The sequence below is a fragment of the Esox lucius genome, chromosome 21, assembly GCF_011004845.1.
Source record: "Esox lucius isolate fEsoLuc1 chromosome 21, fEsoLuc1.pri, whole genome shotgun sequence".
Classification (NCBI taxonomy): domain Eukaryota; kingdom Metazoa; phylum Chordata; class Actinopteri; order Esociformes; family Esocidae; genus Esox; species Esox lucius.
This window is the reverse complement of record NC_047589.1, coordinates 10,806,102-10,834,025: the sequence shown is the minus strand read 5'-3', so window position 1 is coordinate 10,834,025 and position 27,924 is coordinate 10,806,102. Positions and strand designations below refer to the sequence as shown.

At 40.5% G+C, this 27,924-nt stretch overlaps 1 protein-coding gene across 3 annotated transcripts; it reads right to left on the bottom strand.

Annotated features, from left to right (window-relative positions):
* Positions 1-61: 61 nt before the first annotated feature.
* LOC105028293 (uncharacterized protein C18orf63) lies at positions 62-27,836 on the bottom strand. 3 transcript variants are annotated; one of them, XM_020042028.2, is made up of 16 exons: positions 27,735-27,836; positions 26,976-27,104; positions 26,725-26,803; positions 24,646-24,702; positions 24,318-24,345; positions 22,643-22,684; positions 21,502-21,578; positions 20,903-21,012; positions 20,112-20,208; positions 18,387-18,472; positions 17,591-17,777; positions 15,612-16,229; positions 15,135-15,218; positions 13,899-14,179; positions 13,261-13,587; positions 62-1,170 (listed from the first exon to the last, which is right to left on the bottom strand). In XM_020042028.2, the coding sequence occupies exons 2-14, from the start codon at positions 27,101-27,103 to the stop codon at positions 14,057-14,059; spliced, it is 1,716 nt and encodes a 571-aa protein (XP_019897587.2). In that variant the 5' UTR covers position 27,104; positions 27,735-27,836; the 3' UTR covers positions 62-1,170; positions 13,261-13,587; positions 13,899-14,056. The 3 variants fall into 3 exon arrangements, with proteins under 3 accessions (XP_019897587.2, XP_010899228.3, XP_019897588.2); XM_010900926.3 differs by lacking the exons at positions 26,976-27,104; positions 27,735-27,836 and having other exon boundaries at positions 24,234-24,345; positions 24,646-25,013; positions 26,725-26,790; XM_020042029.2 differs by lacking the exons at positions 26,725-26,803; positions 26,976-27,104; positions 27,735-27,836 and adding an exon at positions 24,849-25,349 and having other exon boundaries at positions 24,234-24,345.
* Between the last annotated feature and the right edge of the window lie 88 nt (positions 27,837-27,924).

Here is a 27,924-nt window from a genome sequence, read left to right as displayed (position 1 = left end):
AGCTCTTGGCGAATATACTAAACATGATTAGGAGAACAATGTGAGTACCATTATCTTGGTAAGCCTTCGAGGACCCATGTTACAAAATAAATGGTTATTAATATTACACTTAATTGTGTAACACCCTCTGAAGTTTATCCACAGATCATTTGGCCAGTCTTTTAACCTGGCCTCTGTATCCTCTGCAAACCCTAGTAGGAGAACCAGTGCTCTACTATGCAGAAAAGCTGTTGTATTAGTCTGCAGAGGCCATAGGAAAAGCTGTTATATTAGTTTGCAGAGGCCATAGGAAAAGCTGTTATAATAGTCTGCAGAGGTCATAGGAAAAGCTGTTATAATGGTCTGCAGAGGCCATTGGAAAAGCTGTTATAATGGTTTGCAGAGACCAAAGGAAAACCTGAATGGAAAAACTGCTGTTCTACAGGGTGGCTACACATTTCCATGGAAGTTAATATATTACGAGATCTTTTCCAAATGCAATTTTCAGTTGGTGCATCCATCATACCTTGGTGAGGCAACAAAATCAGTCACAGCACGTACATTTTTCTTAAACCAAGAGGTTCTATTTAGTTCTAGTAGAAAAAGACAATGAGATGTCTGTGTGTGTGTGTGTGTGTGTGTGCGGGGAAAGGTTTAAAGAATGACCTGTGATGTATTGCAACGGCTATGGACTCAGTGAGTGGAAATATAGGGTGTGTTCTGGACCCTAGAGGGCGATTTATTAATCAAAACAGAAGTGTAAGGGCAGGGGGTGAAGAACCTTTTTTGGGGAGGCAGTGTCAACTCTGAGGCAGCCTCCCTGTGGTGTTTTGGGAGGAATGCATGCTGGCGGTGGTTCCCTTGGAGCTCTCTGCACCCATCTCCTGGCCATCTTCCTCCACCACCATCCTGCAGCCTTCTCTGGTCCATCTTCCTTGCTTCTGGCCTCCACCCAGCGCTGCTCCCTGGAAGCCCTTAAACATCGCCCTAGAAGAGGCCCGGAATGGAGGCAGGTGAGTATGGGTGGGGCTGGCCCAGCTTGAAGTCCTCGATAGGATTCCGGTAGCTACCAGCTTTTTCTGGAGGGGGGCGTTGGAGTGACGCTGAATCGCGGGGTGCAGATGCGCTTGCGCCACAGTATTTGCACATTTCCAAAAGATGGGCAGGGGGCCACCCTCTCTGTGCGAAGGCCTAGAGGTGACAGACGAGAGGTGACGGGTTAGAACAACGGCCGCTGTTGTCACAAAGTGACATATCATGGAAAAGTTAGTTGAGTGCAATTATTAGATCTATTTCTTTTGAAGTTGTCTTATGTATATTTTACACCAAGCTTTAGTCCAGTTGGATCAGACTCTGGAACATTTCCTTAGTCCTGTTTGTTTAAGGAGGTGAGAATGCACAAATCGCACCCAGGTGCCCCCGAAATACCCGCTGGTGGCCCACTTGAACAAGGTTGTCTCTGGCCTATTCCAAGTACGGTACCAGTCAAATGTTTGAACACACCAACTCATTCAAGGGAATTTTATTTTTAATCATTTCCACATTGTAGAATAATAGTGAAGACGTCACAGCTATTAAATCGAACATATGGAATCACATAAGCTTTGTCCAACCTTTTGACTAATACTGTAAATCCTGGACACGGTTGGTTTTTCCAGTGGAAATGTAATCTTAACCAAATGCAGGAAGTTACCTAAAAAGGCAGCAAATTGGTTACATTTGTTAATGTATTATGGGACTAGTAGGGCAATTGTAATGAGTAGCCGAGGAGAGACATGGTGCAGCAGTGAAATGTTTGAGGAAGTCCATAACATTTTAGCAATAAAATTGAAGAAGGGATTTCAACAACAACCGGATCTGTGCTTTGTCAAAGTCAAAAAAATAACATCAAATAGTTGTTTTTTGTACATGCAGCAATATTGCATAATCCAAAATTATTTTAGTCTATGTGGATATAGCTCCTTTAGAGTCTTGAATACATCTTGTTCTCAAAACCCACAAAATAAAAATGTTTTGTTAAGAATCATGAATTCCACTAAACGTCTGGAAATTGTAGGTGTGTTTTGAAGAATGTAACAAGGATATGATATACTGATGTCATATGGGGCAACTTATATATGGTTGATATGGGGCAACTAAATGGTTTCACATTTCTCTAGCAGTGATGCTCAGTTGCGCTTCAGTTCAAACTATTTTAGCGATGAGACTCTGGAAGGAATTATGTGGGTTTCACAAAGCCTCTCACTGACTATAAATCTAGTGATGGATTAATGTGTTGACAATCGTACGTGACCTCAGGGAACCCAAGCAACTCGGCAGAGGGACTGGTATGGACTTATGACCAAAAGTTTAAGAGTTCAAATGTCAGTAAGAATAATGTTACCATACCCTAAAGCAAGGTCAAACTACTTGACTTGACAGGTGTTCATTTCTAACGGAACTGAATAACAAAATAAGGCACTTGATCTATATTTAAAATAAATAGAAAATGTTAGCTGAATATAATCTTACTTTAGGCAGTATGGAAAATAGTTCTGTAGAGGCTTTGTGGATTGAAAACACTAGGAAAGGTACGATATCTACAAATATTAAAAGGCTGTTTCCCAGATGCAAACATCTGTTTTTGGTTGTAGCAAGTCCAATACAAAATCCTATACGGATTTAATCTGAGTGAAAAACCCTCCTACTCAGAAAAGATTGAATTGAAAATTAAAATATTAGACAAAAAATTTACATATCAGTTCCTGGGACACCTGACATAGAAATTATTAGTAGTATAGGCAGGTGTCCACTATGACATGAAATTACAGTTTTAGTGTTTTGTGTATCATTATTATTAAATGTGATCAGACACAACCCACTATATCAACATTTTGTCCTTTCCATTTGGTATGAACCTGAAAGATACTTGTCCAGTGATGCGATATTTTTGTGAAGGAGAATTGTTCCTCATCTGGTCAAAAACATCTTCTAATTCATCAAGAGAATTGGGTGAAGAAATCCTCCTGATGCGCAAAACGAGCCGTCTGTAAGACAAATGGGTTGAGTCATATTCAGAATATGGCCCTGCGAATTAAATGGAATATGTTAAATGAGATGAAGTCTCCAGTCACTTCATTAATCTGCATGCATCTTTATTCTCTGGGAAAGTATGCAGCCGACTTGAACTAAATGTGTTGCCTATATATCATATCTTCAAAAATCTTTGAAAACAAGATAGCTTTAGAATAAACAGTGAAATCTGGGGTTCATTAAGACAGATGAGAATAAGCCTTAAATTATCTTAACTGTTTCATTACTCCATAGCAGTAAAACTGTAAAAAGTAATGGTCCTAATTTGAAAAGAAGGGGCCTAAGGTAAGCGTTAAAATTATTGCTTATGCACATTAAAAATGCAGTTCCATAGATTTTTTCTAAAGAGGTGCATGAACTAAACATTTATATTCATTTATGTCATATTAATAAAAATATAACCACACTTAGTGTAGGGCTAGAACTGTGCAAAACACTAAAACAAACAGTAACAGTAAAAAAAAAAAGAACAATGAAGTTTATTTTAAAATATAAACTAGGTGTTTTGAATCCTGAGTGCTGATTCGGCGTGATGCATTGTGGACCCCCAACATGACTTATTGTACAAACACAATAAGATCAGTAAAAAGTGATGAGATGTCATACCCGTGGTATACCATGGCTGTCAGCCAATCAGTGTTCATGATTTGAACCAACCGGTTTATGAGACTATTTACCATGGGTATGACATCCCATCACTTTTTACTGCTTGTGTAAAAAGTAATTGTGTTGGTAACTGTTTTCTAATAGCAATAAGGCATCTCAAGTGTATGTAGCATATTGCCAATATACTGTAATGTGTCTTAACCAAGAACAGTTCTTAGCCCTTGTATATGTGCCATTTACCACACTTCCTTGTCTCATACGCTTAAGTGTACTGAATATATGTAAAATAAAATAAAAACACACAAATCTACTGGAGAAGAGAAAAGTTTGTATTTTCCAAATTGCCCATCCACAATATAGATCCACGCAAAGCAAGGTTAACCATATTAATCATCATGCAGCAATATGGAAACTGGTTAAAGGTCACTTATAAAATAAACTACTAATCTTATGTCAAATATTTGAGGAATACAGTCTGCACTCTACTCAAGCCTCTATAAATATTACATGTTCAACTTGTTGGGGAAAAAATGATAAAGGATATGCTGAAATTAATGATATTCCCTCAGTCAGTGGTATCCAAAATGTTTACACAGGCCCAACTTTTATCTCATTTTGGCAGAGAGAGAAAATGATTCACATTTGAATCTTACTATCTCCTGCAAAATAGATTTGCACTCCTAACTAAGCTTAAAGTCTACAACAAGGAAAATTGCTGATGAAATGTTCCTTATTGCAGACTGGTGTGATTTTGTGTGTTTTACTATAGTAACTCAGAAGAGTAAGTTGACATACAACCTGAGTTTCTTTCTTTTTCCATTATAGTGAAGGTTTGAAACCTTCACTGGCCTCCTGCCATGTTGATGGGAATCCCCTGGCCAACAGTGGGTGACATCACCACACTGGAAAGCATTAGCATAAACATTAAGGTTCCACAGGTCTTCAGTTGACATCTGTGACTGGTTAAAGGATATTTGTGAATCCTAAGCATGGGCAACATTTCCAAGTTGCAAAGGCAACTTCATATACTTATCAAAATACATACTGTAGACAGCTGTGACAATCTGCGATACTAAGTTGAACTACTCTTCTGACCATCATTGCCCGGAGGCAGGACAGATCATACACTACAGTCAGTTGGGACTGAACATGTCCAAGTACCATTAAGAGGTGGTGATATAGTCAAGTCCCTATTCGATTCTGCAACTCCAGACAAAGGTATGTTTAGGCCTAAATCAAGCACTAAGCTAGGTGCGTTTCAGTTACCCTGCTAGTTAATCCCATGTGTTTCCTGGAGACAGATGTTTTATTTGTAGTTTTCAAATTTTAAGAGTAGTTAATAAATGACATGTCAGTGGTATGTCCAACATGCTGGATCTAATTAGAACAATCATCACTGGCCAGCCACTGTTGTGATAAATGCAAATTATAGAAAATCTCCTGTGGTACAGTGTGTAGAGGTGTACACAAATTATACATTAGCTACTTGACAATGTGAGTGAAAAAAGCAGGAAAACATAAAAACATTTACTCAATGAGATAGACGTACATCTAAAGGAATTGAATTTCATGAAGATGTAGTCAAACATCCTTAAATCATGGGGGACTCTATACTGAATAATCTTAAAAAGCCTATCAACAGATGCACATGGCTTTGATGTCGATCCTGACATGTACAGCAGGAAGGAGGCAATGTTTTAGTAATGCACAACATTTCCGCCATGCCTCTATTTTCGAAACAAAGGGCATTTACTATTAACACAGGGAGAAAAGTTTGGAGAATCAAACTTAAAGGTGAACTGATTAATCCAATAGGACAGCTTGCCCTCACATGAATTCAAGTTTCCAGGACAACCCAGTGGAGCAACATGTGAGAAATGTCAGCCAACAAAAGTAGACGTTTGGCTCTGTGAGCTAAAGACATGGTAATACATTTCTATGGTTGCCACACACTGTCATTTCTTTTTGCAACCTTTCTAAAATAAAACAAATAGGGAAAAACATGGTGGATGATAGATGGATGACAAAATATGCAGTAGAAAACCTCACATACCTAATTCATACATTTGTTAAAAGTTTTTTCAGGATTTCAGATGTTTCAGTTTTTCTGGCCATGTTTTGTTGGTCCTCTTGGAGAGCAGTCAACGTTTGGCTGACTGCTCCCCAAGGGCTAGGATACGCCTGCAGAAGCACCATGCTTGTCCCCACCTGTCCTGCCATCTCAGCATTTCTTAAGCTGTACTCAATTACGGGACTTCTCATAATCCGTTGTGTTTACAGGATTTTAGAGAGCATTTTCATTGTGGGGGCAATCATTGTGGGGGAGTTTACAAGGATACGACCATTAAAATCGTCTTGCGACAATCTAGTTTCTATATTGCAAAAACAAAGGTTGCTTTGTGGTCACTGCCAATTCTCTTCAGTTGGTAGATGCCAGTTTCTTGGGAAATCAAATATCATGGATTCGGTATATGATGATTTGAGTTTGGCAGCAGGCTTTCTTACTGGAATCCATTCATTTTGAGATCATACATTTCCACTTTCTCTGAGGTCAGTGCATAAAGAGATTTGTAGTTATGTAGAAGAATTCAGATTTTGTCTCTCAAGTTCAGTAAGTTTTCAGATCCAGTAATGTGAAACTAGTAATCTCTATTACACTATTACTTAAGTTTTGTATTTCCATTGGGAACTCTGTTGAAACTACAAAATAAGACACAACAAATGTTATTGTTTCTGTATAAGAGTTTGAACCCCTAAGAAAACCTAGAAATGCACATTTCCATGAATATCAGAAAGACTGTGAATGTCACAGACAGACCCAATGCCCACCGGGGGCCAGGTACATCAGATTAAAGGTAGAAGGGAAAGGTTTAGCTTATAAAGCACAGCATTATGATGAGGACTTCAAAGAGAATATGACATCAGTAGGCCTACCGCTTTCTCTGTTATATTTCACTGGTCTGCTTATTTGCCCTGAGGGACCACCTAAACCCACCGATCCTGAATCAATCACATGTACGACAAGCAGGGAGCTGAACAACTGGCTATACTGACACAGACAATGCAGAGTTGTTTCTGTTATTTTCCTGACTGAAAATATGACCTGTGGAATATTTTATAAAGTGAAGAGCAACAGAATTGGTCAGCCATGTCTGTGGGGGACTCTTTTCAGGCATTGGAATTTCAACTGTGAACTGACGTTGAGACAGTTCTGAAAGGTGTGAACTGATATTTTCAAAAATTAGTTTCTCAGAAAAACCTTTTCCCTCCAGAGCACAGATGTATCCAATTGATAATGTGTCTATGCAAGAACAGATTTCCATCCTTGATGGCTAATGTTTTATAGGCAGGAAAATCTTTATCTGCAGTGAGGAAAGCCAAGTCTGGCAGCAAGGAATGTCACGCGGGAAATTACAAGATTAGCTGAAAGTATCTCTTGACTATATCCCATGTCCAGAAACAGTACAGTGAACGAGAGTTAAAATGGGGAGCAGTCTCCAAAAGACCAGATGTGGTGAAATGTAAGCCGGGATTGGGGAGCACTAATATATTATTTATGATGGTTGGGCACAGGAGGTTGATGATTTCACCTGTAAGGAATTTCACTGGATGTTAAAGCTGAATTGGTATACCAACCTCTTAAACTAAGCAAAATATCCCACTGACGTAAGTCAAGGAAATACTTAAACCAGATCAATCATATTTTCTTTTGTTGAAGTGGAGAACCTATAGTATTCAGGTATAGATCAGTGACTAGGGGGATAAATTGATACACTTGCGTATTGGGACATTGGACAATACATATAAAAATATTGCTTTATATGTTTTGCACCAGTTGGCTGTACCTGCACCAAAGTTCCAGTATTTTGTTTCTTGATAGCCGTTTCTCAAGCTTCCTTTTAACTATTTACACTTACACACTTACACCTGACACACGACTAAATCTAAACATTAAAAACTGTTGATTTCATGTTCATTTCTTAAAATGCCCAGCATACATTTGGTAACATATTACAAATGTCCCTGGAAATATACCTGGTGTCACCAAGAGACCATACAGCGCTCTTAAGTAGGCACAGCAAATGCACTTGATTATGACATTTTTTTTTTAATAAAGCTCAATGTCCCATGTTTGAAAATACATATTCCTCCTAATTTACAGCATATCCGTTACCCCACAACATTTGCAAAAGCTGCCCAATTAATGGGATGCATCCCATTAATTGTTCCATACTGTGCTAGTGTTCAAAAAGGCTGATTAATCCTGCTCTGTGAAGCTCAGCCTCAGCTCTGAAGTCACTGTGTCCCAATGTAAGCGCTTATCTAATCTTACTAGATCTGCAAATATAAAGTTCTACATAGGGAGCCAACTTGTTACCAGGAACCTCGTGATTCCACATTATCACAAAAAGTAGGTGCCAAAACATATGTATTGCAATTTCCTCAATTCCCACAATTCTGTATTGCAATTTGATACTGTAATGTTATTGTGATTAGATGTTCCAAACAAATTGATACCGCAGAGGGACAAGATGGGCTATGAGAAAATTACTTGATCATTCATGGAATCAAAGGTGCTTAAAACACCCAGCCCTACGCAAATGCACTTCTTGACTGAAACTAGAAAGATTTGTCAGTCACTGTTTATATTTATATTCTTTAACCAATCTGTACTCATTACAAATTTGAATTGTATGAAAATAAATGATTGTCAATTTTGAGGGTTTTCATTGATATCTCTCTCCAGCCAAGACAAAAATTGTTTCTTAGCTCAACTCTCCAGCTATCACACAACAATAACTAATACATAAACTGCTCTATCCAATAAAAGAGAAAATAATGCAAGTTGCTGTGAAATGATCATGTTCATTGATCATGGAAGTGCAAAAGTCTGACTCCCACAGCCTTTTCAATAGCCCATTATGAGAGGTTAGCCACTTTTTATCTACTCTGTACAGACCTAATTTAAACAACCCAAAAATACAATGATATGTTTAATACCCACAGGAACAGTGTTTCGGTCAATACTAGTTCAACCTAAGATTAGATAAAAATCTGTTTTGCAAGCTAGATCATTCACTAAAGTCTTCTAACAGTATTGATCAACATATTTTGGGAGACACTTTAAAGAACTTAAACAAAGGTGTTCCATTATAAAGAACACCTAGTTCTCACCAGCTCTCCTTGTGACTTAGGGGTCAGAAGAAGGGTTAAGCAGATGTATTTAAAAGGCGTGCGGTGTGTGAACGAAGACAGCTGCCACCTGCTGCAGAGCTAGTAATCCTGATATCCCTGTGGTGGCATTCCCCAGAGGAACTCAATATGTTTGCTAAAGGGAGTGTAGTAGCAACTACCACCACATGGAGAAAGTTGGGAGAAAGCATATGTCTCCCCGAGAAGAATATTGTCAAATCAATGGATAGACTTGGCAGCATATGGGTAGAAATACTACGAGCACCAAAGGCTCAGCTAACATACATCACCTTAAGAGCTTAAATCTTGATGCAAAACGTTAAAGGTTTTCAATGAGTTTCCGTAATATCCCATTGTCTTCTTTATAGTCCCAGAATGTATTATAATGAAACATGGTAAAAAAAAGAAGCAATACTGTAAACATGTGACTACAGGCTAAATTGGGGTGTAATACAGTGCTTTGGAAAGTATTCAGACCCCTTCACTTTTTTCATATTTTGTTAAGTTACAGCTTATTCTAAAATTGATTAAAACATATTTTTCCTCATCAATCTCCACCCAATACTAAATAATGACAAAGCAAAAACAGGTTTGTTTGTAAAAAATGAATAAAGAAAATATATCACATTTACATAAGTATTTCATACTCTTTGCCATGACATTCAAAATTGACCTCCGGATGCATTCTGTTTCCACTGTTCATCCTTGAGATGATTCTACAACTAAATTGTTGGACAGCTTTGGTAAATTCAATTGACTGGACATGATTTGGAGTCACACATCTGTCAATATAAAGTTCCACAGTTGACAGTCACTGGCTTGCTGTTGTCTCTCTGTTGCGCACTTGTGCAATTGGGCTGTACTCTGCTGGTAATACACAGCCTTCATTCAGGGTGATTGCGGTTGGTGGGTGTCCCTTTGGTTGATGCTTGGCAATGTGGGTGGATTGATTTTCTGCCTGTTGGGCCCTGTCCGGGGCCTCCCCCACACCTGAGGAGTACCTGGCTTGGGGGACACGTTGCTGTCCCTGTCCAGAGTCCTCCTGGTTGTGTTGCAGATCAAGACGATGCATGACGATTTCAGCTGACGCTGTGCTGACACCTCCCCCTCCCCCGTGTTGTCCATTTCCTTGTCCATCAGGTCATGCTTCCGACCTGGACTACGTTTAAATAGACTCTAGGCTCAGCCCACATGCATTTATTCATTATTACAATTGTAATCTTAATATGTTCACCTGGCACAGCCAGAAGACGACTGGTGACCCCTCTTAACCTGGGTCCTCTCTAGGTTTCTTCCTAAATTTTGGCATTCTTAGGGAGTTTTTCCTAGCCACTGAAATTCAACACTACTGTTATTTGCTCCTTGGGGTTTAAGGCCAGGTGTTTAGTAAAAGCACTTTGTGACATCTGCTGATGTAAAAAGGGCTTTAAAAATACATTTGATTGATTAATTGACAGTGCATGGCAGAGCAAAAACCAAGCCATGAGGTTGAAGAAATTGTCTGTATAGATCCAAGACAAGATTGTGTCAAGACACAAATCTCGGGAAGGGTACCAAAAGCTTTCTGTAGCATTGAAGGTCCCCAACAACACAGTGGCTTTGAAGGTCCCCAAGAACACAGTGGCTTCCATCATTGTTAAATGGAAGAGGTTTGGAACCAACAACACTCTTCTTAGGACTGGCCGCCTAACTAAACTGTGCAATCAGGGGAGAAGGGCCTTGGTCAGGAATGTGATCAAGAACACAATGGTCACTCTGATGTAGCTCCATTGTTCCTATGTTATAAATGGAGAACCTTACAGAAGGACCACCATCTCTGCAGCTCTCTACCAATCACGCATTTGTGGTGAGTGGCGAGACGGAAGACAGTTCTTAGTAAAAGGCACATGACAACACGCTTGGAATTTGCCAAAAGTCACCTAATGGACTCCAAGAGGACTATGATGAAACCAAGATTCAACTCTTTAGCCCGAATGCCAAGGATCACCTCTGGAGAAAATTAGGCACAGCACATCAACTGGTTAATGCTATCCCTATCGTGAAGCATGGTGTAAGGCAGCATAATGCTGTGGGGATGATTTTCAGTGGCAGGGACTGGGTGGCTAGTCAGGATCAACAGAAACATGAACAAAATAACTATAGAAAGTTATCGGTCTGTCCCCCGCACTGGGGCTCCAGTGCCAATCCCCAGCCCGAAGCCATCAGTGCCACCCCTCCGGAGTGGCGTTCTGAAGAGTCCCTGCAGTTGCCACCACCTCCCTCTTCCCTGGCGCCCTGTCCTCCTTTGGGGGCAGAGCATCCACCTGTCCCAGTGCCGCATCCTGCTCCAAGGGCAGAGCCTACTCCTGTCCCAGTGCCGCATCCTGCTCCAAGGGCAGAGCCTACTCCTGTCCCGGAGCCACGTCCTGCTCCAAGGGCAGAGCCTACTCCTGTCCCGGAGCCACGTCCTGCTCCAAGGGCAGAGCCTACTCCTGTCCCGGAGCCACGTCCTGCTCCAAGGGCAGAGCCTACTCCTGTCCCGGAGCCACGTCCTGCTCCAAGGGCAGAGCCTACTCCTGTCCCGGAGCCACGTCCTGCTCTTGGGCCGGTGTCGCCACCTCTCAGCTGTGACACCCTTACCCTAAGCCTTATCCTTAACCTAACCCTAACTCTAGCAAGCAGTTGTTTATCAACAGATAGTGAGTAAAAAGCTTGTTGTTAGTCTTACTATTTGTAAAACATCTACAGATGGAAATTCAGACTCTCAAAATAAAGTGCAACCAAATCCTTGATAAAACCTTGCTCCAGAGTACTCAGGACACCAGACTGGGGCCTAGGTTTACCTTCCAATGAGACAATGACCCAAAGCACACAGCCAAGAGAACACAGGAGTGGCTTCGGGACAAGTATGTGAATGTCCTTGAGTGGTCCTGCCAGAGATCAGACTTGAATCCAATGGAACATCTCTGTAGAAACCCAAAAATGGCTGTGAATCAACATTCTCCCATCCAACCTGACAGAGCTTGAGACGATCCACAAAGAATGGCTGACACTCCCCAAATACAGGTTTAGCTTGACATATCTAATTTTGGGTAGAAGACTCAAGGCTGTAATCCCTGCCAAAGATACTGCAAAGGGGTCTGAATACTCAAATAAATTAAATATTTGTAATATGTTGAAGTTTTTGCTTTGTCATTATTGGGTGTAGATTAATGAGGAAGAAATGTAATCCTTTATAGAATATGTCTATAATGTAACATGATGTAGAAAAAGTCATGAGGTCTGAATACTTCCCGAAAGCAGTGTATGTTCATGTTTTATAGCTTTGCTTTGAACTGACAACGAATGCAACATGTAGATCGTTGAAAATCCTGTGATACGGTGGGGGAGACCTAATAGCTCATTAGTTTGGGGGTGGTGATCGGGAACTGTATGTAGGTTACCTACATCAGGTAAAAAGATCTGTGTCTTGCAGCAACCCGTGGGTAATTCAGATACACAGGCACAAGATACAGCATGCCTCGACTAGCGGAATGTGTGCCCCAGCCCTGGAGCGACAGCAGTCAGACACAGGGTGTTCCTTTGGAACGCAACCTCGGCCTCCTGCAGCTGTGCTGCACACCTTTCTGTCCCTGCACGTCTTTCGGTCTCACGTCCAGACCTACACCTCTGGGTCCGTCTCTCCACCAGTCAGTCCAACTGACTCTACAGATCTGTGTCTCTATCTTGTAGACACAGATCTAGGCTCTAACTCCTTGACTGTCTGTATTTATACCTCTCTGTCCACCAGTAGGTCTCCATCCAGACAAGAGATAGAGATTAAAAAGCCTTTATTGCATTTTGAAACCATATGCATGGACATGAAAAATTCAATCTATATGACAAAACATCAAAATCTACAGTTCTGAGTGAAACACTACTTGCTGGTAATGACGAACAGGCTAATTTATCAGAGTAATATCACATTACTATCACTAAGAACACATGCATCCATAGAAGGATCATGATGCATGGACCCATTTACTTTAATGAAAAACAGTTGCACTTAAAGCCAAAAGTAAAGAAGGAAACATGAATGTGCTGTTTCACATTAAAGATTTTGATATATAAAATACACCTTTAAAATAATAGCTTTTTAAAAATGTGAAAAAAGTTAAATTCTGCCCTGTTGTGAATCCTAACTACATGCAAAGCTCTCCTTGTCAGATTTGTACAGTTCATTAAACTTTTGCCGGAATATTCCAAAAAGAAAGAGCCTAAAGTCTCCACTTTGAAATAAATGCAGTTTGGTTTCTGACACTTGTGATCAAAGAAGCCACACTTCATTTACATTTCACTCAAGTGCCTTTTTCTCTTCTGCCGTCGATCCAAACTGAGAGTATCATTACAGCAGGCTCAAACAACCACCGCTGCATTTTCCATCATACTTACCCCACACTTTTTTGCTGTCACAGCAGCCATCCCACTCCAGAATTCTGTCTGTGAGAGGCATTGAAGAGAATCTGTGAGTTGACTGGCTGGCTCAGTAAACATAGCACACTTCAATGCGGTCAAAGGCAGACCTGGGTTCAAGTCCTATTTATAATTTCTAAATATTTGACCTGTGTTCAATAACTGTGCTTGATTGAACATGGCCATTAAAGTGGAACCTATAGAAATGGAAAAAAGTCTTACCCACCTTGCACTTAAGCAAAAATGTAAGAATTTGAAAGATTGCAAATAGTACTGGAACTCAGGTCGGTAGAGAAACCATTTACTCTGCAAAAAGCAGAGAGTGGAAGAGGCATACGCATTTAAAATTGAAAATAGTATTTAAATATAAAAACATCATCTTTTTTTTATTATGGCAATCAATGTGTATGCACAATTTCGAAGGACCATAATAAATATGAAATAAGCAGCACTACTCTGCAAAACAAAAAATCTACTAACACACTCACACTACATGACATTACATTTGAAACAAGAAAACAAGTAATAGGGATGAGTGAAAAACTATATAAAGAGATATGACGCCTTATACTATAAATATAATAAACACTATATTACATGAAAGGGCCTGCTCTTACCTGAACCTCAAGGCCATAAACATCTTACATCTTTCCAACTCCATAACAAGAACCCCATGAAGGTACGTGGTGAAACCCAATAACGGCAATACAAAACGAACTAATGACCGCTGAAGGGTGTAGTATGACGTCCTCTGTGTCTGTCAGGAAGGCAACCCTCACAGTTCACTCAAACAACCCATGACCTTTGACACCAGCTCCTCTTTCCTTTCCTTGGACCTCACAGCCACACCACGGCTCTTCAGCCAGGCCTGTAGGGTTGCTGCATTGATCTTTGACAGCTGAATAGCACAAAAGACACGTTCAGTCAGACATCCAATCAATCAATCAATCAGATGTAATATGTATTTCTGAAAGCCATTTTTACATCTTCCTTATTGTACTTTAGCTTGAGAAGTGTAGTAAATAACTTCTCAATGCTCTCAAATTGGAAAAATATGGAAAGCTAATGCTTGTTTCTCCACCACGAATAAGCTTAGTTAAAAAAGTTCATTCATGAGGGAGGAGAATCTCAAACAACAGTTTTTGCCATTTCTAGGAGTTGACATCCCTAATTTTGTTAATTGTTTATTGGGTGCAAAAATGTGTTTGTAGATGGGAGTTAATTTACAGAAACCCCATTCACATTAACTACAGAAAAATACACATTTGGACATCCATAATTTTTCCTTACCCCTGTTATTACTTCTAAGAAAACCCAATTCAGCTACAAAAGATGAAGACACTGTCAAGTTATTTTAAAGACAAACATCCCTGGAGATCCCTCTAGACCCTGCATTAAGTATATTAAATCACCATGTCCTCTGACTGTCCAAGTGGCCCTAGAAATCAGTCACAATGACAGGAATCACCCTATGCAACGTCTCTCTCGTAAAAATGAACAACCAAGTCATAACTTTTGTTAAAATACTATCTGTGAAGAAAGTTTCTGGCTCAGGAACTAAACACTACATGAATGTCATTCAGTAAAAGCTTGAGGTGGAATTCAATCAGGGGTACAGTGGGAAAATCCATTTGGTTTATGGATCCTACTGACCACTTCACCTGATGTATTGTCCACTTAAATCATCCTATTTGGGTGGGATGTTTTGCCTTCCTTAAACCGCTTGCCGAATTTATCACCCCAATAAAATGTTACTTTATTTTACCCCTCTTGATCGTAAACATTGTACAAATGTTTTAGTTTGCATCACGCAATGCAAAAGGCCAAGGTATAGTGAAGGACAGACCACTTACCTGGTTACCTCTTGCATGTTTCTCCACATCCACATCCTGCACTGCTGACTTTGGCTTCTTTGGTTTCCACTCAAACAAGTCCCCCTAACAGATGAGAAGCAACCGCTTTAATGACAGTTGAAAATTACACAGCAAACGTGTTTTTATATTTTTCTAAAACTAAAATGTTCTGCAAATATACAGTACAAGCATGACATTTATTTTGACAACCATGCATACAAAGTGCATTAAACATATAGCACAGGACCGAATCATCCCCCAGGAAAAGCAATGACTCCACAAACAATCAAGCACTAAAGTGTGCGTCGGGCACATTCCATTTAATTCCTAAGATTTAAACGTAATCTCAGTGTGAAATGCGAGGGCCCATGAGGGTGAGACGGAGGCGGTCCTTGGGGACACACACACACACACACACACAACGACACCCCAAGAAAACTCGTCCCTCTCTCTGAACAAGCTATCACTGGTGTGCACCTGGGAGTGGTATGTAGGAAAGCCTTCAGACTTTGGGCAGGGAGGAATGCGAGACACTGATACTGGGGTGGATCTGTAGGCATCCTGTGTTCTCTCGGAGGAGAAAGAAGAAAACAAAGAGTGGGGAACAGATGAGAAGGAAGACGAAGAAGATGAGGAGGAGGAGGAAGTGAAGGCCGGGCAGGGCCTCTTCTGTCTGGACACAATTGCCTGTTGTTGCTCTTTGGCTCTCATCTGAAACTTCTCGGCCAGGAGCTGGTTTACACTGACGTGGCACGGGAGGGCCTTGTTCTTGAAGATGGGCACCATCTTAGGTGCAGTCAGCGCGACCTGGCTGTGCTGGGGATGTCTTGTGTGAGGGAGAGGGGCAGGACTGGGATTGAGGACTGGCAAGCCTCTTTCTGGGGTATTTCCCTGTGGAGGAGTTGGATGGACACCCTGGGTTCTCCCAGTGCCCAGGAAGCTATTGTTGCTACTCTGCCCCATTGGCAGTCTGAGAGTCCGGGTGCATGCTGCCCCACTAAATGAGGGCTTCAGGGGGCCGGGAGGAGGGAGTTGGCTCTGTATGGGCCTGCTAGCAGACTTGGTCGTCAAGTTCACTGGTTTGCCACTGGCCATCTGTGGACACAAAAGAATACATAATGGAGCGACGCCGGAACAAAGACACACAGTCCTGGGCACTAAAATGTCAAGCTGTACTGCAAGTGTATACAGCAGTTGTATAATTCTAAGAGTATATAACAGTATCGTCATGACATTGGTTGTTGTCCAATGATTTCTAATGAACCAGACCATTTGGCCAGACTGTCACATTAATGTTTTCCATTGCTTAGGCCAGGCATTTTGTGAAAGTATTACCTAATTCCTAGAAAGAACTGTATCAGCTTTGTATACAATACCACCCGATCATTATTGAATTATAACACAAAACAATTTCTCTAGTAAAACAAATGATTCCTGTGCAAATTCCACTTCTAAATTTATTTATTTTAATAAACTTTTATTAAAATAGAGTTTGTGTACTTGCAGCTTGAATAACAAGGGCTGACATTTTTGTCAAATTTACTAAGCTCCCTACCTAATTAGTCAACACAACCGTATAAGTCCAGCACAAGTTAAACTCTTATTTTGGCAGTGGGTCCTTCCACCCCCTTCTGCGGCCATAATAAGCCAGGGTCATATTCACTGGGAACCACAGTGGAAAAAATCTGACTTAAACAGAGTGTTAGCCAGGGTCATATTCACTGGGAACCACAGTGGAAAAAATCTGACTTAAACAGAGTGTTAGCCAGGGTCATATTCACTGGGAACCACAGTGGAAAAAATCTGACTTAAACAGAGTGTTAGCCAGGGTCATATTCACTGGGAACCAGAGTGGGAAGAATGGAGTGAAACAAAAAGGGATCAACTTGAAGTAGTCCAAAACATGTTACTGTCCATGAACGCTTTGCTACAGTGTGCAATAATGAACAAACACAAAAGGAAATAACATAACTGCTAGCGGAACGCTTGGCAATTGTTTCCATTTGGGAACTTGAGGATTTCCTCTGTGCCTTGTATTAATCACAAAGATTGCATCAATAAATCACCAGAAAGGGTGGGAGGACGGAGGACAGAGTAGAAGCCTTCTCTCTCTGCTCGTTTTTCACATCCTATTGGGAGGACCCAGATGTATCATTCATTTATTATCACAGCTCCTTTCTAAAAGGTAGCAATGACAAAACTACATTAACCCCTATTTTGGAACTTTAGAAATGCAAGTCTTCAAATGGATAAAACTGAAACACGACACATCAAGTTATTGTTAAAATTTATATTTTATAAAAGATGTAACAAAATTGTATGTGTAATTTAAAACAGAAGGCAAATACGACCAAAAATAAAAATGAGTACCAGTATGTGTTAATCACAACTGGCCATGTCATTTTGAATGGAAGTCCTGAGTCCTGTACCTGTTTGAATACGAATGCGTGCTGTACCTTTGCTGAGGCAGTGCTGAGCAAGCCTGCGGTGTGGTAGCAGGGTCTGCTGGTCATGCGGACTGGAAAGCCACAAATCGTCTGCAGGATCTCCCTCAAGCGAGATAAGAAGGAGCTGAGCACCCCCTGGAGGTCCACTCTGGGACACCGCTGCAGTGGCTCCGTCCGAACGCAGCTCAGAGGGTATCTCAGCAGGCCAGTTAAGAATCAGGCCGACTGTAAAGGAGCAGTCTGGGACTGGAAGGGAATTGTTGCTATATCACAGCCAATGATTGTTGAAGAACACAAAGTGAATGTTTCAGGGGCTACGTTGAACTGTTGTTTGGTCCAAATAAGGTTGTTTTACTTTGTTGGTTGTAATTGGTACTTCAATACAATGTTAATCTCTATGTTACACAGCAGTGCTTCCTAACGCCGGTCCTCCAGTACACTCAAGAGTACATATTTCCATTGTAGCCCCCGCCAGGCACAGCTGATACAACGAATTATGAGGTTTCTCATTAAGTGTAATTGGGTGTGCTTGTGCAGGGCTACAACAAAAATGTGCTCTGTTGGGAAACCTGGAGGACCGGAGTGGAGAAAATGTTAAAGAGAAAACCTCAGTAACTTTTTTAGTTTTTCAGAAATATTCAAACAACAAAAGTTGAACAGGCGGAACTCAGGACCGGCCAAAAGTTTGGACACACTTAACCGTTCAAGTGAATGGGTGTGTCTACACTTTTGACAGGTGCTGTAGAAGTGTCCGGTTTGAAACATAAAATGAAGGACAACCCAAACCACAGTGAAAGAGGGATACGTGAACAGCCGTTCTCCGACCAGTTTGAAGTACACACTGCAATAGATCACTTCTTCCTCATCCATTTGGGGGAGTTGGTAGCCATACTAGAGAAAAAACCGGTAAAGAAGAAATAGGAAGGACAAATAGGTAAATATGTATGTGTGTGTGTGTATCTTATAAGTGTCAACCAGACAGGGGAGTAGAACAGACATCAAGGGAGACATTTTGTTTGTGATCAAAGGTTAACCCTCACCCTAACCCTTCTCTGGCTGTGATCCACTCTGCCAGATGTGAGGACAGACCAACACTTGTAATGTGCTAAACAATTATATCAGCCAGCTGTCCAGTCCATATGTTCTATCCAGCAACTCGAGGCCTTGTTCAATGCTGGCATACAACCCAACAGTCCTACCACACTGTGTACTTGATTGATAACATGTGTTGAGGAGAGGGCTGTTGCGGTCCATGTTCATCATCGTCCATTTAAGGAGCAGGGAGACCTTAATTAACAACATGATGCTGGACTAAACTGTTAGACATAGTGGAAATCTGCTGGCTCGTTTCCAGCCAACCTTAGTGAATCATAGCTACTGCCACTCTGACCGGGCAAGTCCACAAACAGACGCACGCAATCCGTCACAACAGCGCAAACACCACGCATGGACACCGCCACACAATATCGAATGGGCCAAATCCATGTTTACCGTGGATTAGTCTTTTGAAGCCAGAGCCATTCCCTTTCTCCACACTTTGTGTTGCAGACTGATTTCAATGTGTTTATTAATAAATAAATTGCACTCCAATTTATTGAAAACAAAAAACTGATATATCTCATTTACCTAAGTATTCAGACCATTTGCGCAAACACTCCAAATTGAGCTTGGATGCATTCATGTCCTTTGACCATCCTTGACTTGTGTCTTGAACTTGCAGTCCACCGGTGACAAATTCTCCAGACTGGGCATTATTTAGAAATCTATATAAGGTCCCACCCTCCACAGTGCGTGTCAGAGGATCCAGGAGGAATGGAAGGATGGAATACGGAAGAACTGCCCTAATCTATTAGCGCAAAGCTGGTCGAGGCATAGCCAAGAAGACTTGAAGCAGTGATCGCTGCCACAACATACTGAATAATGGGTCTGTCATATATAAAAAACGGCACCAACTGCTAAAAATGTGTTTTCATTTTGTCATTACGAGGTGTTGATTTTAGATTGATGGCAAATTAAGTATATTACACAACAAAATATGGAGAAACTGAATGGGCCCGAGTACTTCCCAAACACATTGTAGTTGCTAACAGACCTGGATGTGAGCGATGACAACTCATTCACCACCATCTGGTGGGTTGAGCAGGTTTTGCTCCTGTGGTTGCTGTTGCAATAACAATTCCCTGTAGAAGTCTGTGTGTGTTGCTGATGTGTGTTTGCATTGTTGTTGACATAGCATAAATAATTTACAGCTTTGACATGGTTGTGACACTGAACATAATTTGTAGGTAAGATTGCAAGCGGGCCTTGACATTGCAGAGGTCTGCTTTTACAGTGAAAAACGATTAGTTGAGGTGTTCATTACTTGACCAGGAATTATAACCTTTAGGACTTATCTTTTCCTACAGTAGTCAGGTAACATGGTCAGGTGAAGTTTACTTTACCAAGCCTGATCCCAACCTGTTGATCCAGCCAGAGGACATAAGACTTGGCCAGGGCGCACAAAGAGATTTGCGATCGAGTGACAACCTACCAGACTGTTCCAGTGATTCTGGATGTCAGAGTAGCCCTGGAAGGGGCAGTCGTTGGGCATCCGCTGACTGATCCTGACGATCTGACCCCGTTTCATGCTACACACGACACACACGGAGGCTTTATGTATCACATGCTTCCACATTGTAATATATAAAATACACAGGGAGTGCCTTGGATCAGGTTTGGAGTCATTTAAATTAAATGTTAGCAAATAAACTGAAATTCCAAAATGTGTGTTAACATTCTGACTTCGACACCATCCATGAAGTCCTGTATTTTATAATAACTTTTTAACACTTGGTTATAAAAAGCTAGCTGACATTTACTCTTAAAGAGTAGACTATTTGACCCGCTGGTGAACTGAATGACTGAACATCTTGATAAAATATTTCTCTTATATAATAAACTCTTTATCTCCATTCCGGCACAGTTAGAAGAGTCCTTCTCATCCACTGTGCATCACCGTCTTACTTGCTCTTTGGGATTTTAGGCTGGGTATCTGAATAAGAATTTAGTGACAATCGCTGATGTAAAAAAAAGTTTCATAAAACAAACTGGATTGGTTTATTTCATGTTCCCGGGCATATCAAGTGTTCAATACAGCCAGTCATTGGAATGTTTATAATGTGTCTTTGTTTACAAATGCCAACCTGTGGTCACGTACGCGTGTGTGCAAACTCTTGCCCATTTGCTCGTAATACTTGTTATTCTGAGCAGCATCCAACTGTGACCAGGATACGTGACTGTAGTGATACCACAAAGTCTGCCTTTTAGGAGGAAAATGCTGACCTTGGCAGTATGTAACACCAGCTGCTGGACATGGAGAAGGTCTGGATAACAGCATCAGGCTGGCTATGGAAGTTCCTCAGGACCATGGGAGGAACGTCAAAATCCTCCAACTAAAACTCCACCACGAAATAATTGAAATACAGAGTACAACAACAAATAACGAATGAGAATATTTTATTAGGCCCTGAGAGCAAATTATCAGTTTGACAACATGATGAAACATACATGATAAGGATGAAATTAGGGGTGGAAGGTAGCCAAAGCTTAGACTGTTAGACAACTAACCAAATCCCTGTGCCGACCAAGTGAAACATCAGATTGTGCGCCCTTGAGCAAGACACTTAACTGTAATGGCTCTTCTAAATCACCATGGATAAGAGTTTTTGCTACATAACTAGAATGTAAATATAAATTAACATTATTTGTTATTGTCTGTCTGTCCTTGTGATAAGCATACAAGGCACAGGGCATGCAGCGTTGGGGGAAATGCCAATAAATAGCTTCATTAAGTTAGGTCTTTCTAACATACTTTTGTTTATGCGGCTTACTATAGAAGACACACAGGGATTTCACTTTTAACAGAGGGTGTTTTGACTGACCCTGGTTGGTGGGAGTCGGACAGTGCTGGCCTCCACACTGACACACAGCTGGCTCTCACTGGCACTCAGCTCCATCACTGGCAATACAAACACTGAACCTTGTCATCCTGCTGGATCTGAGGCTGAGTTCAGTGACGTGAACACCGTGAACTATTAATATAATTACCTTGATGGTTTTTATTTAAGTAAAATGTTCACTTAGCAATGCATTGATGTCAACTGCAAATGGAAGATAGTGGAGCATTGAATTCTATTTCATAAGTGAACATTTCTTTACTTAAATAATCAATATAAGAATTTGGCACACAATTTATTTAATTTGGTGTCAGAAATGTATACACTCAGTACTGTAAGTCGCTCTGCATAAAGGTGTCAGCCAAATTACTAAAATGTAATGTAAATGTAAAATGCTAAAGCATTTATTTTACCATTTAGATACAAAAGCAAGTTTGACCATTTAAAGATATACGAAATATTTAGACAAATCTAACTTTAACTTAAAGTAGTGTACAGTAGCTGTAGTAATTATTTTCTCTATGAACAGCAAATATTTTTCTGAGGCTGCCATGACTCAGAAGATGTATGAAGGGATTATTATGAAGAGTATGCAACAACACATGCTAACCACTTACCATTTCTACAACAGCGAGGGTTAGCATTTTTTAATGGGTAAAATACTTGTGCCGCTGCAACTTTCTCACCAGTTACTATTCATGATTCTACCACTCAAGATTTACCATTATTTGACTGGAAACATCTTCTATTTTAACTTACCCAAAAACGACTCCCGACATACTGTAATTTACTATTCAGTTACTACAGACCTAACCCAAAACACGCCCAAAACAAACTGACCCAGCAAGTTTGTAGGCCAAAACATAATGTACCTTTGTTGAAATGGTAAACATAAGTAGCAAGAACTTTCAAATAAATAGCTGATATCCTGAATGGTCTAATATCACATTCAGCGATACATTATGATGTAGATCATAATGTAAAACAATTTATCTGAATCATTATTAAAATAGACATTTATGAGGCAATTATCTATGAGGTTAAATTAAGCCAACAGCACTGACTATATAAACTAATAATCTGTCACATTAGCTTTCGCCCAATAGGAAAGAATGAACACACATACCAATGGCATTGAGCTTCCCAGGATCAGTCAGAAAATCCCTTCCTAGAAAGTGAATGTAATCAACAGACATTTTTATTTCATCAAACATACAGTAGTGCTTTTGCAGTACAGTACAGATCCATTAGTACTAGTCATTATTAATGGGCCTGTGCATTTCTGTGTGTGTGTGTGAGTCTGAGTGTATGTGTATGACTGTGTATGCTGATAAGCTGCAGAAGAATCTGCCTCAAGTTATGCTTGAACAGCCAGTTATCAGTGCAAGCTTGTGAAGCTGATATTTGCCAGTGTTGCCATGTTCAAAGGCTGCCAGTACAGAGCCTTCAGATTGCAGTCCTTAACAGCCAAAGGCAAGGCAGTTTAGTGAAGAGCTGCTACACGTCGTGAGCAACGAGTGGCCCTGCTGCCTAGAGAAAGAGATGTCACCCATATCCCTAGGTGTCGAGATTCCACTCTTCAAATGTTTGAATAATTATCATATGATGTGGGGCCTCAATTTATTTCAAATGTGTGTGTGTTTCATTTTGACAGTCAAGAAAGACTAGATAAAAAGAGAGTACAGTTGTAATGTAAGGTTGAGTTTAGCATGGAAAACCTCCAAGTCGAAGGACAGTCTGGCCTTCGCTCACTCTGTTATCGTTAGACTTGGATCCTTTTTTTCAAGGACAATAATGTAGTTGTCTAAACAGCACTGTTCTCAGTCGTAATCTGAAGTGACAGAGGATGTTCATAATCTACCACCCTTTCAAATGGTAGATTATGCCGAATGGCAAGGGAAAGTAATCCAGCTAACGTGGAAACTTCCATCAGTTGAATGCTTTAATAATTTGGTGAGAAAAGATGCAAGAAGTACCAAAGGGATTCTTCCTGCTTCCCAATTTGGGACAGTGGTATGTGTATGTGTGTTTATATACAGTATGTCTATGTATATGTGTCAATGTGGATTTGTGATCTCAGAATCAGTTACACTCACTGTCAAATTAAATAGGCCAAAGGTGAAGGTGATGGTGGGTGGTGTAACATTTGCTGAGTCACTGTGATTAAGGACATGCCTTCTCAACAGGGCCTGCGGTTAAAGTGACCTTTGCATCTGCCTACCAAAATAAGGTACTACCTGGAGTTTTGTTTTATATTTTAGAGTTTCATGTTTCCTGTTTTATATATGCCCTTGTAGAAGGACTTTATCTAAGCCCTTCTGTGTGAAGTTAGGGCCTATGCTACGGGTATGGGCTACCAATTGAAAACAACTGAGACTTAGAATTAGGGTTGTGAAAAAGGGAAATATGGTAAGGGCTGTGTCTGGCCACCCTACACATTGTTGCAACATAGTCAGATTACTAGTAATGCATTAATGCCATATTCAACTTTGTATAGCCTAGTCTATCTTTCTACCCGAACGTATATATTGTCTGGGGTGTATTACTGTGTAAATCCGATATTCTGGCTGCCATTACAGGAAAAGGGGGCTTCCTCTGTTGCCTCGTGCGTGGACATCCAAGATAAAACAGGCAGGTGGTTAACTGCTAAAACTTGCCTATTACAACAGTATCATTGCACCATTATAAATCCCACATTTCTTCACCCTTCTACATACCAGCGATAAGGAACTGTCCAACTTTGTTCCAGTTTGGTGCCAGTCTGGTAATTAAGGAGTAGGACAGACAGGTCTGCAAAATACCTGGGAGAACCCTCTGAGGAGAGCCCATCTGTTCAAACAACACAGAGCCTACATGTCAATTAGCTGACCAGCAGTGAAGCCTCCACCCACATGAAGCACACGAGATCAAGGATTCACAACCAAGGACCTAGTAAGTCACTAGAAAAGCATGGCAATGACAAGAAAAAAATAAAAGCAATAAGAACAAGATATCTTCCATTTCATAGAAAACCCCCATTTGACAGGCAATTTCACCTTCAACATCATGCAATTTCATGTCAGACATGGAGAGTGAACCATAAATTAAACAGGACAGCAAATGTAGTGAGTGACAGTGATCCAAGCTTACCTGAAGACTGTGTCTTTGTACATAAGCGTGTATAATTCCTCTCTTAAAAAAGGCAATCTGTAAGGGGGGAGTTTATATTCAGTGACATGATAACAGACATTATTTGGGCAACCAAAGGAATTTAATTAATTAACGGTTATCATTGACACTTTCGCTGACACACTGGGTGAAAGGGGAGGTTGTTAAACAACTTAATGATTTACCAGAACTGTGTGGAGTAGAGGTCTTCCATTGCATCCCGAGATTTACAGTAGACAAAGCCTTTTATCCATGAAACTCCCATCCAACACACAATGAATACACATTCCGAGAATCAGAATCTGGTCTGACTGGGATCCAAGGTCAATCAGTTCCAATGCAAAATCAGTCTGAGATGAGGGAGCATTGGATCTCAACTGGATTGGATACGTATCCAGATTAAGCATGTTTGGTGGTAGGCTAGTGATGATCTTTCTTTTTTCAATTAAAAGATGCTCTTATTACGACTCATACAGTTAGTGCATCCATCTTAAGATGGCTGGGTGGCACAAATGCACAACGCTGTAATAGTATATAAACTTCATTGGGATGTCAGGACAGAGCAGTTTCTAAAAGGAAATCTTCATCACCTCACAAGTCAGCAATGATTCACATCAATTAATAATTGGGTTAGGATTAGCATTTTAAAGAAAGCTATCAATTCTTTAAAACGCTTCTTTATAACCACCTGGCTTGGTGTAAAAACAAAAAGGCACTTTATGGTCTCATATCTCCCTAAGAAACAGCATAAAATAGGTGAACTGAATACTTCTTCCTTGGCAAATAACTGTCCCAAACTAACTGACGCAGAAAACAGACAGTCAGAAAAATATTGTGATAACGAGGACTCACACCAGAGAAAGGGAGGCAGACAGGTGGACAAGTGAGATAAACGCTGAAATGAGCTGTCCTGAACCAAGTGCAATACACAATAAATGTGATTTACAAAGGCTTATTATTATACATATATATTCAAGATAGAGACAAAATCCCAAATTATATTTAAACTATTTCCAATATTAGAACACAGATTCAAGATATGTGGCCACTGAGCAGTGGATCGTGTTTGGATCCCAGAAAATCAGATTTGAGTGTATCTGTGAAGATCTCTAACGCAGATTGGCCAGGTAGGAGGTCATTTGTGTTTCATTCTTCTGTTGCGACTTTCTACAATATTGGCTATAGTCCAGGAGAAAGAAAATGATAGTGTTTGGAATGCACAACAACTATTTTGGGTTGCATGCAACATGCCTCTGCACGAGATGTGTAGACACGAACACACGTACCTTCCACCCGCCCACACACCTCTCCTCATCTCACTAACACATAGATCTGTTGATATACTCTATTTATACCTGAATTAGCATTTTGGTGAATGAACAAATAAAAGAGTACACCTTTATGTTGCTTTATCATACCCATTACAAATAAGGTCACTATTTAATTGAGGTGCAACGACAAAATACACAGTGAAACACAGTGAATCCCTCCTCAAAATTCCTAGAAAATCCATGGTCATGTTCATCAGGGCATGGAAGAAGAGAAAAATCTAACTGTTTGCAACAGAGAATGAAAAATCCTGTGTCCCTCCCAACTTCTCCGTTCATTGTATTGCATTTGATCTCTAATGAACACAACCCATGAAACTCTCTCTAAGGAAAACAAACCATTTCCTAGGCCTGTTCCAGTCATTTGAATGGAATGCCCCACTTGCGTGCATACCAAAATCGTGTCATGAAGCACGGAATTTGAAGGTGGTGTTTTACTGATTGCACACTTATATAACCTGCCACAACTGGAAAACACGCCCATCAAAAGCTAACAGGCTTTTGTGGAGCAATTGGTATTTAAATACAAAAGTATGATTAATAATGTGGGAATTACAAGCAACACATTTCACATTCATAAATGTTTTTCAACCAATGGTTTAAAATATGTTAGTTCACCACAGAATTTCCAGAAGGAAGTCTTGTTTTTGCTTATGGCCACAAGTCCATGTTATCAAATGTCTGTCTCCCTGTGTCATGGGCTACCAAATAATTGACTTGACTTCACACTTACCCCCATTATCACTATGATCTCTGAAAATGACCCCAACACTGGTGAGGCTACGATGTCTGCGTACAAAAGCAACAGCTCCCTGAAAGTGAATACAGAAAAAGGGAATACATTATTCTGCTGATTACCAGAGCACTTCAAAAACTGAAAAAGATCAATTACATTTGCATTTTGTCAAGATTCGGTTTTTGTAATTTGCCTTCACTAGGTAAACTAAAACGCCCTATTCCAATCAAGCTGAGCAAATGTCTCACCTGCAGGTTTTCATCTGCTTGTTCCTTACTTCCCCCTCCTCAGACTCCAAACACAGAGTGACACAACACAGCTTCCTCAGGTCAGGGAGATTTAAAAAGAACAGGGATTGCTCGCCACCTCTACTCATCCTGTTGAAAGTCAGATGTAGGTATAATATGAATTGGACAGAGGCTGGGCTGATCACATTTAGCCTACACATTGCTCCGTTGGTACATTTAGGGCTGTGTTCTTTTGATTTTGTTCATACTGTAAAAATGTAGCCTAATTAATAACCTTGATTTTGCTCTCGGTCACCCAGAGCACAGGCTAATCTACATCAATGGTAAGCACAGTCAGGGTTGCCATATTTTTTTGTCTGTACAGTATTGCTCAATCACCCGCGGACTCCAAAAAAAAACAAAAAAACACGCTATCTGTAAATCAACCCGCCCAAGCCCATTTTTGCCCTTATACTAATTGAGCAGGAAACACTTAGCACAGCTGGCTAAGGGAAAGCAACAATGACTAAGAGAGTAAAAAATACATTCTCATACAACAAAATACAAGTGTTACTTCTTTCACAGGCACAGCGATATATAATTATACTAAACTTTAGTTCCACCTTTTATGATATTTTATGCACAATAACACTAAGGCACGTTGGGTTGGACTGGTTCGCTGCTAATTACCTACTGCCTAGCCTAATGCTAGCTACTGACTGGCACTAGGCTACATTGTCCCCTTCGTCTGGCTAGCTAGGTAAAAAAATCACTACTGACCTTGGCAGATATATATATAGTACGTCGAGAAGAAACACAACCTGGCTAACACTTTTTTTCCAGACGACAACAGGATTTTCTGAGCAGCTAAGATAGACCAAAACAAAAGAATACCAGTATCACTCAACCAAGCTATAGTACTTGTCTTCTGTCATTCTGGCGGGAAAGGGAAAGTCATCGCGTGCACAAT

Coding starts and splice junctions, on each gene's coding strand:
- LOC105028293 (XM_020042028.2), bottom strand. CDS start 27,103: ATGAGTAGAGGTGGCGAGCAATCCCTGTTCTTTTTAAATCTCCCTGAC. Junction 24,703..26,724: donor AGATCATAGTGATAATGGGG/GTAAGTGTGAAG, acceptor CCCCCCTTACAG/ATTGCCTTTTTTAAGAGAGG. Junction 15,219..15,611: donor TTCCTACATACCACTCCCAG/GTGCACACCAGT, acceptor CTCATCTGTTAG/GGGGACTTGTTTGAGTGGAA.